Genomic DNA, 13,986 nt, shown 5'->3' on the forward strand with positions numbered 1-13,986 from the left:
AAATAAGATAGAAATTCTTACATTGAGATATATCCTCTCCATACATTTGATTAAAAAAATTACAAAACATATGTTGTCTCAAGGCTAAGAGTTACATTCCAATTAAAGATAGAGAAAAGGATAGGATGAGCACCATACTTTTTAATATGAAGAAATTGTTGCATACAATATAATTATAAAATTTATATAATGGTCTCAAAATATTCTTTTTGCTGTCAATTTTTTACATTTTGATTTTCTCAAGATTATTATAACCTCATAGATTAAATAGCAAGATAAATGTGGTTTTTAAAAAATATTTATTTATCTATTTGTTTGCACTGCGTCAGGGGGGCTCCTTAGTTGCGGCTCATGGGCTCCTTAGTTGTGGCATGCGAACTCTTAGTTGAGCCGTGCATGTGGGATCTAGTTCCCTGACCAGGGACTGAACCTGAGACCCCTGCATTGGGAGCTCAGAGTCTTAACCACTGCACCATCAGGGAAGTCCCAAGATAAATATGTTTTTTTTTTTTTAATTTATTTATTTATTTATTTATTTTTGACTGTGTTGGGTCTTTGCTGCCGCACCAAGGCTTTATCCAGTTGCAGTGAGTGGGGGCTACTCTTTGCTGTGGTGCGCAGGCTTCCCATTGCAGTGGCTTCTCTTGCTGTGGAGCACAGGGTCTAGGCGTGTGGGCTTCAGTAGCTGTGGCATGCAGGCTCCGTAGTTGTGGTTCATGGGCTCTAGAGTGCAGGCTCAGTAGTTGTGGTACACAGGCTTAGTTGCTCCGTGACATGTGGGAATCTTCCCAGACTAGGGCTTGAACCTGTGTCCCTTGCATTGGCAGGCAGATTCTTAACCGCTGCGCCACCAGAGAAGTCCCAATAAATGTGTTTTAATACTAACAACCCGGGCCTCCCTGGTGGCGCAGTGGTTGAGAGTCCGCCTGCCGATGCAGGGGATACGGGTTCGTGCCCCGGTCTGGGAGGATCCCATATGCCGCGGAGCGGCTGGGCCCGTGAGCCATGGCCGCTGGGCCTGCGCATCCGGAGCCTGTGCTCCGCAACGGGAGAGGCCACAACAGTGAGAGGCCCGCATACAGCAAAAAGGAAAAAAAAAAAAAAAAAAAAAAAAAAAATACTAACAACCCAATTTAAGAGTGAGCAAAGGACTTGAATAGACATTTCTCCAAAGAAGATACCCAAATGGCCAATAAGTACATTAAGAGATGCTAAACATCAGTAATCATTTGGGAAATGCAAATCAAAACCACAGTGAGATACCACCTAACACCCACTAGAATGGCTACTGTAAAAAAAAAAAAAAAGAAAAACAAGGGGAGTTCTCTGGTGGTCTAGTGGTTAGGATTCCGTACTTTCCCTGCTGTGGCCCAGGTTCAATCCCTGGTTGGGGAACTGAGATTCTGCAAGCCATCCAGTGAAAAGAAAACCAAAAACAAAACAGAAAATAACAAGTGTTAGCAAGGATATATATAGAAAATGGAAATTTTATACACTGTTGGTGGGAATGTAAAATGGTTTAGTCTCTATGGAAAATAGTGTGGCAATTCCTCAAAAAAAATTAAACATAGAATTACCATATATTATGATCCAGCAAATCCACTTCTGGGTATAAAACTCAAAAAATTGAAAGCAGGTTCTGGAAGAGATACTATATACCCATGTTCATGACAGCATTATTCACAATAGCCAAAATGTGGAAGCAACCCTAATGTCCATCAATGAATGAATGAATGGATAAACAAAATGTAGTATATACATATAATGGAATATTATTCAGCCTTAAAAAGGAAGGAAATTTTGAAAAGGAAGGAAATGTTGGCTATAACATGGACGAACCTTGAGGTTGTTATGCTAAGTGAAATAAGCTACAAAAAGACAAATACTGTCTTATTCTATTATTTGAGGTACTTAGAATAGACAAATTAAGAGACAGAAAGTGGAATAAATGGTGTTACTGAGTCTAAGCTTATACTGCTTGCCATACCACAGGCCAATAAATCAAGAGACACTTTGGCGCAAGGAATAGCGACTTTATTCAGAAAGACAGCAGACTGAGAAGATGGTGGACGAGTGTCCCAAAGAACCACTTTCCCTGAGTTAGAATTCAAGCTTCTTTTATACTAAAAGGGGAGGGGGTGTGGTTGGTTGCTGCAAACTTCTTGGTGCCAGAATCCTTTGTTGTTGCAACTGTCCACATAGGTCTGGTCACAATTTTCCTATAAACCTCTGACAAGACAAATGTTATTCTCTGTTATGCAACTTTTTAATTTTTTAATTGAAGTGTAGGTGATTTACAATGTTGTGTTAGTTTCTGGTGTACAGCAAGTAATTCAGTTATATGTATATATTCTTTTTCATGTTCTTTTTCATTATGGTTTATTATGGGATACTGAATATAGTTCCCTGTGCTATATAGAGTAGGACCTCGTTGTTTATCTATTTTATATGTAATAGTTTGTATCTGCTAACCCCAAACTCCTAATTTATCACTCCCCCACCTCCTTTCCCCTTTGGTAACCATCAGTTTGTTTTCTATGTCTGTGAGTCTGTTTCTGTTTCATAAATAACTTCATTTGTATCATATTTTAGATTCCACATATAAGTGACATCATATGGTTTTTGTCTTTCTCTTTATTATTTTTTTTTCACTTTTTTTAAACTGTTTTTATTTTTGGCCATGTCACATGGCTTGTGGGATCTTAGTTCCCTGACCAGGTATCAAACCTGGGCCCTTGGCCGTGGAAGCGCAGAGTCCTAACCACTGGATGGCCAGGGAATTCCCCTGTCTTTCTCTTTCTGACTTACATCTCTTACTATGATAATCTCTAGGTCCATCCATGTTGCTGCAAATTACACTATTTCATTCTTTTTTATGGTTGAGTAGTATTCCACTGTGTATATATACACCATATCTTCTTTATCCATTCGTCTGTCGATGGACATTTAGCTTGCTTCCATGCCTTGGCTATTGTAAACAGTGTGGCTATGAACATTGCAGTGTGTGTGTCTTTTCGAATTAGAGTTTTCTCCAGATATATGCTCAGGAGTGGGATTGCTGGATTGTATGACACCTCTATTTTTAGTTTTTTAAGGACCCTCCATACTGTTTTCCATAGTGACTGTACCAATTTACATTCCCACCAACAGTGTAGGAGGGTTCCTTTTTCTCCACGCCCTCTCCAGCATTTGTTATTTGTAAACTTTTTAATGATGGCCATTCTGGACTGGTGTGAGGTGGTACCTCATTGTAGTTTTGACTTGCGTTTCTCTAATAATTAGTGATGTTGAGCATCTTTTCATGTGCCTATTGACTGTCTGTATGTCTTATTTGGAGAAATGTCTATTTAGGTCTTCTGCCCATTTTTTGATTGGATTGTTTTTGATTTTTGTTATTGAGTTGTATGAACTATTTGTATATTTTGTTCTGAAACTTTTTATCTCTGTAGGAATAGAAAAGATTTATACCTTTGAAAGTAAGAGCATTGAGAATGGGCTGTCCTGTATATTTCAGGCTATAGGCAACATTCTTTTTTTTTTTTGCTTGTGGAATCTTAGTTCGCTGACTAGGAATTGAACCCGTGCCCTTGGCAGTGAAAGTGCAGAGTCCTAACCACTGAACAGCCAGGGAACTCCCGCAACATTTTTTTTTTTTTTTTTTTGGCTGCTTTGGGTCTTTGTTGCTGCACACGGGCTTTTCTCTAGTTGCGGTGAGCGGGGGCTACTCTTTATTGCGGTGCGCAGGCTTCTCACTGGGTGGCTTCTCTTGTTGCAGGGCACGGGCTCTAGGCGCACGGGCTTCAGTAGTTGTGGCTTGCAGGCTCTAGGGTGCAGGCTCAGTAGATGTGGCACACAGGCTTAGTTGCTCCGTGGCATGTGGGATCTTCCCAGACCAGGGATCGAACCCGTGTTCCCTGCATTGGCAGGCGGATTCTTAACCACTGCGCCACCAGGGAAGCTCAACATTCTTAACTTATAGAAAAAGTAATAGAATACAAAGGTTAAAGTAAAAGAAACAGATCCAATATGGAGTCAGATTTGTTCTTCTCTATTACAGTGGTTGCCAGAGGCTACGGGAGGGTGGAGTGGAGAATTATTGTTCAATGGGTATAGAGTTTTAGTTTTTCAAGGTGAAAAGAATTCAGGAGATTGGTCGCACAACAATGTGAATGCACTTAACACTACTGAACTGTACACTTAACTAATGGTTAAGATAGTAAATTTTATTCTGTGTGTATTTTACCACAATTAAAAATAAAGTAAAACAGGGAATTCCCTGGTGGTTCAGTCCTAGTTGGGGAACTAAGATCCCACAAGCTGTGTGGCAAAAAATAAAATTAAATTAAAATTTAAAAAATAAAATTAAATTAAAATAAATGATATATTAAAAAAGTGTTTTAAAGTTATTTAAATTCTAATCCTAAAAATATTTCCTTATAAATTTATAAAATTTATTTTAAATGTATTTGTGGCAGTGTATTTTGTGTTGAAAGTAGTTTGTAATTGAGAAAATATAAAAGCCAAAAGTTTAAAATCTCATTCTTGAAAGTTTATAAACTGTTTAAAAATGCTGTGTCATCATCAATGTGCTCCTGTTTACGTTCTATTTAGTATCCATATATTTGTTCATTTTTTTCCTCAGTTTTTGTTGTTCTGTGTTTCATTTTTTTCATTTTGGGTACTTTTTATTGTTACGTCTTCAATTCATTAATCTTTTCTTCTGTGGTCTAATCTACTGTTCATCCCTTTTTTTTTTTCTCGCCTTGCTGTGTGGCATGCGGGATCTTAGTTCCCCGACTCTCTGACCAGGGATCAAACCTGTGCCCCCTGCAGTGGAAGCATGGAGTCTTAACCATTGGACCGCCAGGGAAGTCCCCTGTTCATCCCATTTAGTATTTTTTTTTTAAACCTCAGATGTATTTTTCATCTCTAGAATTTTGATTTGGATTGTTCCTCATATCTCTACTTTCTTGAACATATATCATATAATTATAATAACTTTTAAGGTTTTTGTTTACTAATAACATTAATGAATTATTTCACTTATTCTAATATGTAATAGTTTCAGAATAACAATATCAGTATTATTAATGACTATATGATTACTGAAAACAGCTTGGTTTTTTGGAGTTCCTTTTCTTCCTTAGGCTATATACTTACTATGGATATACAACGAAATTACACTCTTTTTTTTTGGCTGCCCTCCCCCACAGCTTGTGGGATTTTAGGTCCCCGACTGGGGATCGAACCTGGGCCCTTGGCAGTGAAAGCACAGAGTCCCAACCACTGAACCTCCAGGGAATTCCCAAATTACTATGTTTTTAAGTCACTTGAAATAATTTTCCAGTTTGTAATTAAGCCACCAACTTCATACTTGGTTAGATTCACTGGTTTCATTTTGCTTTTAATTATTAGGTATTTTTTCCACCTTGATTTAATTCTTTTGTATGATACATAATACAGTCACATGTTTCCACAGTCAAATGATACAACAAATATCAAAGAAGTCTGGTTAGACCATATTCCCTTCCCCTACAGGTAATTTTTTAAAAAAATTTTGGTTTATGCTTTCTATTGTTTATTTGTTTATTTTAATTGTAGTAAGATATGCAAACATAAAATTTACCATTTTAACCTTTTTAAAAAATTGAAGTATGGTTGATTTACAATAATATACAAGTTTCAGGTGTACAACATAGTGATTCATATTTTTATAGATTATACTTCATTTAAAGTTATTACAAAATATTGTAAATTAACTATACTTAAAAAATAAAAATTAAAGTTATTACAAAATAATGGCTATATTTCCCTGTGCTGTACAATATATCCCTGTTGCTTCCATTTTATCCCATTTGTTATTATTATTATTATCATCATTTTATTTATTTATTTAACATCTTTATTGGAGTATAATTGCTTTACATTGTTGTGTTAGTTTCTGCTGTATAACAAATTGAATCAGCTATACATATACATATATCCCCATATCCCCTCCCTCTTGCGTCTCCCTCCCACCCTCCCTATCCCACCCCTCTAGGTGGTCACAAAGCACCGAGCTGATCTCCCTGTGCTATGCGGCTGCTTCCCACTAGCTATCTATTTTACATTTGGTAGTATATATATGTCAGTGCCACTCTCTCACTTCATCCCAGCTAATCCTTCGCCCTCCCCGTGTCCTCAAGTCCATTCTCTACGTCTGCGTCCTTTTTTTTTTTTTTTTTTTTTTTTTTTTGCGTTACTCGGGCCTCTCACTGCTGTGGCCTCTCCCGGTGCGGAGCACAGGCTCCGGACGCGCAGGCTCAGCGGCCATGGCTCACGGGCCCAGCCACTTTGCAGCATGTGGGATCCTCCCAGACCGGGGCATGAACCCATGTCCCCTGCATCAGCAGGCGGACTCTCAACCACTGCGCCACCAGGGAAGCCCTACGTCTGCGTCTTTATTCCTGTCCTGCCCCTAGGTTCAATTCAGTAGCATTAAGTACATTCACATCACTGTGCAACCGTCACCACTATTCATCATTCCAAACAGATGAAACACTGTATCCAGTAAACAATAACTTCCCATTATATGCTTCCCCCCAGCCCCTGGGAACTCCTATTCTATTTTCTGTCTCTATGAATTTGACTATTCTAGTTACCTCATAATTGGAATGAGACACTATTTGCCCTTTTGTGTCTGGCTTATGAATGATGTCCTCAAAGTTCATCCATGTTATAATGTGTGTCAAAATTTCCTTCTTTAAGGCTGAATAATATTCCATTGTATGTGTATTACATTTTGTTTATTCATTCATCAATTGATGGACATTAGGGTTGCTTCCACCTTTTGGCTATTGTGAATAATGCTACTATGAGCATGGGTGTACAAATATCTGAGTCCCTTCTCTCAGTTCTTTTGGGTATTTACCCAGAAATGGAATTTCTGGATCATATGATCATTCTATTTAATGTTTTTAGTAATTTTTACATTTTTTTTGCGGTATGCGGGCCTCTCACTGTTGTGGCCTCTCGCTGCAGAACACAGGCTCTGGACGCACAGGCTCAGCGGCCATGGCTCACGGGCCCAGCCGCTCCACGGCATGTGGGATCTTCCCAGACCGGGGCACGAACCCGTGTCCCCTGCATCGGCAGGCGGACTCTCAACCACTGCGCTACCAGGGAAGCCCCTCTACATTCTTTTTTAAGCTAAACAAAGCCATTATGATCTCATGGATTTTAACAAATTTTGTATGGTTCAATACATTGCAGTCAGTATTGTTTTCAATACTTACGTTGTACCATTAATGAGAGCCCCTTCAACCTGACTCCTGTGTCCCTTTGATTTGACTTTGTCTTTTATATCTTCCTTGCTTTCTGGAATGAGAAAATACTTGGGCTGAACTTGTATATTTCCTGCTCCAGGCTTGGAATTAGTCATTTCTCTAAAATGTCCTGCTTCCTTTCAGTGAGAAATGATATTTAGCGACCACCATCTGAGTGCTGGGGATACTACTGTTACATTGGTTCTAGGCATTTTCAGTGGACAAAGCTATAAAAAAAAATTTTCTTTCATAATAGAGAATATATAACAAATTCACACTGATATTTACAATTGAGATTAGGATCATAGGGCTTTTATTTAACTTCTATGATTTTTATATTTGTAGCTCTTTATCCTATGTTTTACTCATTCAACCAATAACCATTGTACATCTACCGTATCCCTTATACTTTGCTGTGTGCTGGGAATGTACATTAAAAACTGACATTTGATCTAGTTGCCAAATTTTTGGGGGGGCCGTGCTGTGCAGCATGTGGGATCTTAGTTCCCCAACCAGGGATTGAACCCATGCCCTCTGCAGTGGAAGCGTGGAGTCTTAACCACTGGACCACCGGGGAAGTCCCTCCACATTGTTTTTTATCTGAATGAGCAAGACCTTTTACTTTTGTACATCAGATCTGTTTGCATTAGCTTTAGTTAAAACTACTGAGCAATTCTGAATTGGCTTTCAAATTAGTTGATCTTTTTTAAAAAAAAAATTTATTTGGTTGCACCTGGTCTTAGTTGCGGCAGGTGGGCTTCTTAGTTGCAGTTCGCCAGGTCCTTAGTTGTGGCATGTGAACTCTTAGTTGCAGCATGCATGTGGGAATCTAGTTCCCTGACCAGGGATCGAACCCCAGGTTCCTGCATTGGGAGCATGGAGTGTCATCCACTGCACCACCAGGCAAGTTCCTCAAATTAGCTGATCTTGGCTTATTTCTTCTTCTTCATTATCTCCATTAACTTACATTAAACTCAGATTCCAGTACAATTCTATTACACCCCTTAGTTGGCAGTGTCAAGGAAAAAACAGATTAAATAGGCAGTTAATACTAAAAAAATCTTTTCATTATCACTGGGTATTATCCCAGAACAAGATAATGTGATGGCACAAAACTTGCTGTCCTTGGGTTCTTAGCCTTTTGGTCATTTGGACTGGCAGCTGAACTCTATTGTTGACAAAACCCCTTGGTCCAAAACTGTTTCATTCACTGTGTTGGTTGTTGATGCCTACTATTACACTGTTAGAGTTTTGTTCTTTGAAGTTATTGGCCCATATTAAAATAAGAATATCCTTGGAGAGTTAAAGTTCAGACATATAACTAACACATTAGAGTGAATAAGTGTATCAGGCTTTTCCAGTGTGATATTCATCTGAAAATAAGTTTGGAGAAGAAAGTAAAGCACTAGGTCTAGCATAGTAGGAAATTGCTTGGAGAGAACAGACTACTTTTGAAAACCCAGGGCAGGGGAAGCATGATGGCACTAGACACTTGCCAAGGAGATGAGGGGCATGAAAATAAGCTTGTAAGACCTGATGATGCATTTGGAATATTCACCATTTTATGTTAGTTGTATGAGACTCAGCAGTCAACCAGATTTTGGTTGTGCATTAGCAAATATCAATTCTCAAAGTACTAGCAATTTAAGGAACTATTATAATGGAGTCAAAACTTAAGAGTAGCATGGATGTTATCTAATGGTAATCTTTACCGCCTTTTTTTTAATCGATTTTTAAAATTGAAGTATGGTTGATTTACATCTAATAGTAATCTTTAGATATGCATGGTATATTTTATAAATAAGTTTTATAATATACTAAGACAATTTAAAATTAAAAAATAAATCATTGCATAGAATATGTATAAACCACAGTCAATAGTTAGTTATTCTTTCTTCTCAATCTACTGAAGAGATGAAAATTTTCAGACACCCAAATAGAAAGCACAAGACTGAGCTCATTTAAGACAGGGAATACTTTATTCAAACCCATCAGAGAAATGGATAGCTTGGATCTATAACAAAGCATCGTGTTTTAGAGCATAGGTCAGTAATTGTACATGAGAGTATACACTGCTACATACAAATTAACTGATCAGACCACAACTTTTCAATGTTTAAAACAGAATAAGCTTCCCTGTAAAAGCAGCACCTTTGTGACATTTTAACTTTAGTATTCCTCTCCTTCTTCCTCTCCCTCTCCTTCAACAGAATCCACACCAACCTCCTCATAATCCTTCTCAAGGGCAGCCATGTCCTCACGGGCCTCAGAAAACTCTCCTTCCTCCATGCCCTCACCCACGTACCAGTGAACAAAGGCACGCTTGGCATACATCAGGTCAAACTTGTGGTCCAGGCGAGCCCAGGCCTCAGCGATGGCTGTGGTGTTGCTCAGCATGCACACAGCTCGCTGTACTTTGGCCAGGTCTCCACCAGGTACCACAGTGGGAGGCTGGTAATTAATGCCAACTTTGAAACCAGTGGGGCACCAGTCCACAAACTGGATGGTACGCTTGGTCTTGATGGTGGCAATGGCAGCATTGACATCTTTGGGAACCACATCACCACGGTACAACAGGCAGCAAGCCATGTATTTACCATGGCGAGGGTCGCATTTCACCATCTGGTTGGCTGGCTCAAAGCAAGCATTGGTGATCTCTGCTACAGAAAGCTGTTCATGGTAGGCTTTCTCAGCAGAGATGACAGGGGCATATGTGGCCAGAGGGAAGTGGATACGAGGATAGGGCACCAGGTTGGTCTGGAATTCTGTCAGATCAACATTCAGGGCTCCATCAAATCGCAGGGAAGCGGTGATGGAGGACACAATTTGACCTATCAACCTATTCAGGTTAGTATATGTTGGGCGCTCAATATCAAGGTTTCTACGACAGATGTCATAGATGGCCTCATTGTCTACCATGAAGGCACAATCAGAGTGCTCCAGGGTGGTGTGGGTGGTGAGGATGGAGTTGTAGGGCTCAACTACAGCTGTGGAAACCTGAGGGGCTGGGTAAATGGAGAACTCCAGCTTGGACTTCTTGCCATAATCGACAGAGAGACGTTCCATCAGCAGGGAGGTGAACCCGGAACCAGTTCCCCCGCCAAAGCTGTGGAAAACCAAGAAGCCCTGAAGACCTGTGCACTGGTCAGCCTGTTACAAAAGAGGAATAGAAAAAACATAGTTATTGCTCTTTGTGATACCATCATAGTAATGATAATAAATATTTTCACTTTTCATATTAATTCCAAAGATTTAGATCATATTTTGACAAGAAACAGTTTTTTAAAAAATGTAGACCTTCCTTAAATTACTCAGCATTTCTTTATTAAAAATATCTTTATTAATATTTATAAAATGACATCAAATAGTTCATATTTTAATTGAACTTAAAAAAAAACTTTAAAGGAATAATTAACCTCACTATTACATTTCAATTCTGTATGAAAAAAAGAGCATATTCCAAATATCTCCCTTAGGTTCATTAATTTACTTTATTCTTGAGAATAAACATACCAGTTTCCGAATTCGGTCCAAGACGAGGTCAATGATCTCCTTGCCAATGGTGTAGTGACCTCGGGCATAGTTATTGGCAGCATCTTCCTTGCCTGTGATGAGCTGCTCAGGGTGGAAGAGCTGGCGGTAGGTGCCAGTGCGAACTTCATCTGGAAAGGGAAAACGAAGCAGCCACCCATCACTAACAACCTGCACAAGTCTGCTCGACCCCAGGGCATCAGTGGAGCCCCCAGGACACACCTCCTGTCCCAGACCCCCGGGATCTCATTGGGGTTACTGAGGTCAACTCACCAATGACCGTGGGTTCCAGGTCTACAAACACTGCCCTGGGCACATGTTTGCCAGCGCCTGTCTCACTGAAGAAGGTGTTGAAGGAGTCATCTCCTCCCCCAATAGTCTTGTCACTTGGCATCTGGCCATCAGGCTGGATGCCGTGTTCCAGGCAGTAGAGCTCCCAGCAGGCATTGCCGATCTGGACACCAGCCTGGCCAACGTGGATGGAGATGCACTCACGCTGTGGGAAGGAACAGAGAAAAACTGTAAAATTAGTTATATTAGCATTTTCAGTTTTCAGTAAATTTCTAAAACTAATATAGAAGTATTCTTCAAATTTATTTGAGGTCATATCCATAACGCAATAGAAACAGTTAAGGAAAACCACCTGCTGTAAATGCTGCAGATGTGTGTGGTCTGAATAATAATGTTGCACTGTTTAGCACATGGTGCAAGCCCATTGTTCCAACAGCCATGCTTGAACAGAAGATTTCTCATATTTAAAAAATATTCAAAGCACAGAATTTGTAAAATGAAGTAAATTCAATCAGTAATTAACTGTAATCAATATTACTGCCTCCTTTCCCTTTAAATAAAGAGCATTTCTGCTAAATAGGACTTGGTATTCCAACATGGACATCTGTACTGCAGCTGAGGCTGGAAGCCACACCCTTTTGCAGTCTTTCTGCAGAATCCATCCGTACTAGTGGGTTAGAAGCTAAACAAGGAATGCCTCCTGCATTGCTGCATTGCTGCATTTGCTGTGCCTTGTGCCAGCCTGTACTGTCTGCTACATTATTTAACAGAGCAAGCTCTATTTCCAGCAACTGCCTACATGATCTCATTGTGCTATTCTGCCAGTTTTCCTCCTCTGTCCCAGCCTGGGACCATATGCCTACATTGAAATGAATTAATGAAGATGCACTAGAACAAAAGACAGCTGCACAAGAGTATGTCTTCTTTGTCTGCAGCATTTTCATTACTTAAAAAAAAAAAAGTTTTCCCAGAATCTTCTCCACTGCAAAAAACTGAAATATTATTAGTATCTTTAAAACAATGGTGCCTAAATTACAAATAAATAGCACATCAGAAGCTACCAAACAAGGAATAAAAGCCCAGTGAAAGGATAATGAAATATTATTTAAAACAACAAAATAGTATTTTCATTCTGAGATTCTGTAACCACCACAGAATACAGAATATTCATACTCATTACATTCAACAGAGAGTGTCTTCTCTATATGGCTTCTATGGCTACAGCTTCCTTTGTCTATCCGTTGTCTATTCACTGACAAATGGGGGCGGGGGGGGGTGGAGGGAAGGGCGTTTCCCTGGGTCCTCCGCAATACAGCACCCTGGCTCACAAAATCGGCTTTCTCTCTCGCTGAACGTGCGGCCAAGACGGACACACACGAGTCAGAGCTGGGCGGCCCCACACCAGACATTAAAGGACTTGTCAAGTGAATTGTGATTTTGCTCCTCAAGAAAAAAAAATTTTCATCTAAGTTTTAACAGTGAATGAAAAACCTTATAACGCCTACGGTTCTGCAAAGATGAAAGGCTTATTAAAAGTCTTCTCCTGACAGAGGAGGCTTAGTGAGGGCGAACCCCGCCCTGTGGTTCCAAGGCCAGAGAAGCAAGAAACAAAACAACTCCGCCCCTGCGCCGCCTTGACGCCGGCCGCCACGGGTTCCAACAGAAACTAACCATTTTCCACGTTAATACATGGGTATCTTTCTAAAACGTCAACGAACTGGCGAGAGATTTTTTTATATTAACCCGAAGCTCCGCTTTGTCCCTTTCCTTCTCTCCCCCCTCTTCTTCCCAGCAACACCCACCGACCCCCGACTTTTTGGTCGACTCCTCCTCTCCCTGTCCCTGGGGAACAACGCGAGGAAGGGCTCTTCGAGTCACACGAATACCGTACGCACACACAGGGGCCGAGCAGGCGACGCCAATATCGCCTTCCCTGCCCCAGACCCTTTCATCACCGACAGATGAGCTGCTTGCTGCAACGAAGGGCTCGGATAACAAAAACTCCCTCCGCGCCGCCTTTGTTCTCCCTCACTGTTCCGCTGCGCCCTGGACGCGGTTCTGGCTGGGCTCCTGCACCCCGCACTGCGGCGGCGGCCGGGCTCAAGGATTTGGGGCAAATCTCAACCTCGCAAATAAAGCGTAAAGCTACACTGATCCAAACGAGTTGTAAAGGAAGAAGGGCTCAAGATTTTCCAAGTAGACCCTGGGAGGCTGACCCCACCCAACGGTCACAAAGAGCCGGAGAAAACATTCTTACCATAGTTGCTGTTTTGTGGCTGCCGAGCAGATGGCGGAGAGGAGGAGGAGAGGTTGCTGCTTCTTACAGCGCGACTCTTAGGCGGTCGATGTAAGAGAACCTGCGGCACATGGGCGGATGCGGCTCCCTATATACAACTCGGTCACCATGGGGATGGGCTGGGGCCTTTTCCTGTTGGTCCAGACCCCTCAATCTGCCCAGAGAAGCCATGACAGAAGAGTGGTGATTGGTGCAAGCGACATGGGATGAGGTAATCTCTCACCCACCCCTTTTTCCCTAGCATCCATAGACTGTTTGCATCCTTCAGACAAAGAGACCGTGCAAAAACAGTCAGCCGAACATCCATTATGGGGTGGGGTTGGGAAGGCGTGAGGGGAGGGAAGAAAGAGAACTGGAGTTGGATGATTTTATATTGTTTAAACCTCAAACTACAGTTAAAATTACCAATGTAAGAGTTTTTTCCCCCAACATGTAATCGCAGAATTTGAGATGAGATATTTAATGGAAAATTATTCCCAGCCCCTCCCTCAAAGTATACTAAACTGCATTCGGTGAGGATTCAACATCTCTAATTGCTTTAAAAATAAAGTAGAAGAGAAGATG

General features: G+C 40.7%; 1 protein-coding gene across 1 annotated transcript; it reads right to left on the bottom strand.

Moving 5' to 3' along the window:
* Positions 1-9,261: 9,261 nt before the first annotated feature.
* TUBA1A (tubulin alpha 1a) lies at positions 9,262-13,497 on the bottom strand. Its single transcript, XM_082636061.1, has 4 exons — positions 13,384-13,497; positions 11,109-11,331; positions 10,818-10,966; positions 9,262-10,454 (listed from the first exon to the last, which is right to left on the bottom strand). Exons 1-4 carry the CDS (start codon positions 13,384-13,386, stop codon positions 9,474-9,476), a joined length of 1,356 nt encoding a protein of 451 aa, XP_082492187.1. The 5' UTR covers positions 13,387-13,497; the 3' UTR covers positions 9,262-9,473.
* Between the last annotated feature and the right edge of the window lie 489 nt (positions 13,498-13,986).

Source organism: Mesoplodon mirus (assembly GCF_964341445.2).
Source record: "Mesoplodon mirus genome assembly, chromosome: 11".
Classification (NCBI taxonomy): Eukaryota; Metazoa; Chordata; class Mammalia; order Artiodactyla; family Ziphiidae; genus Mesoplodon; species Mesoplodon mirus.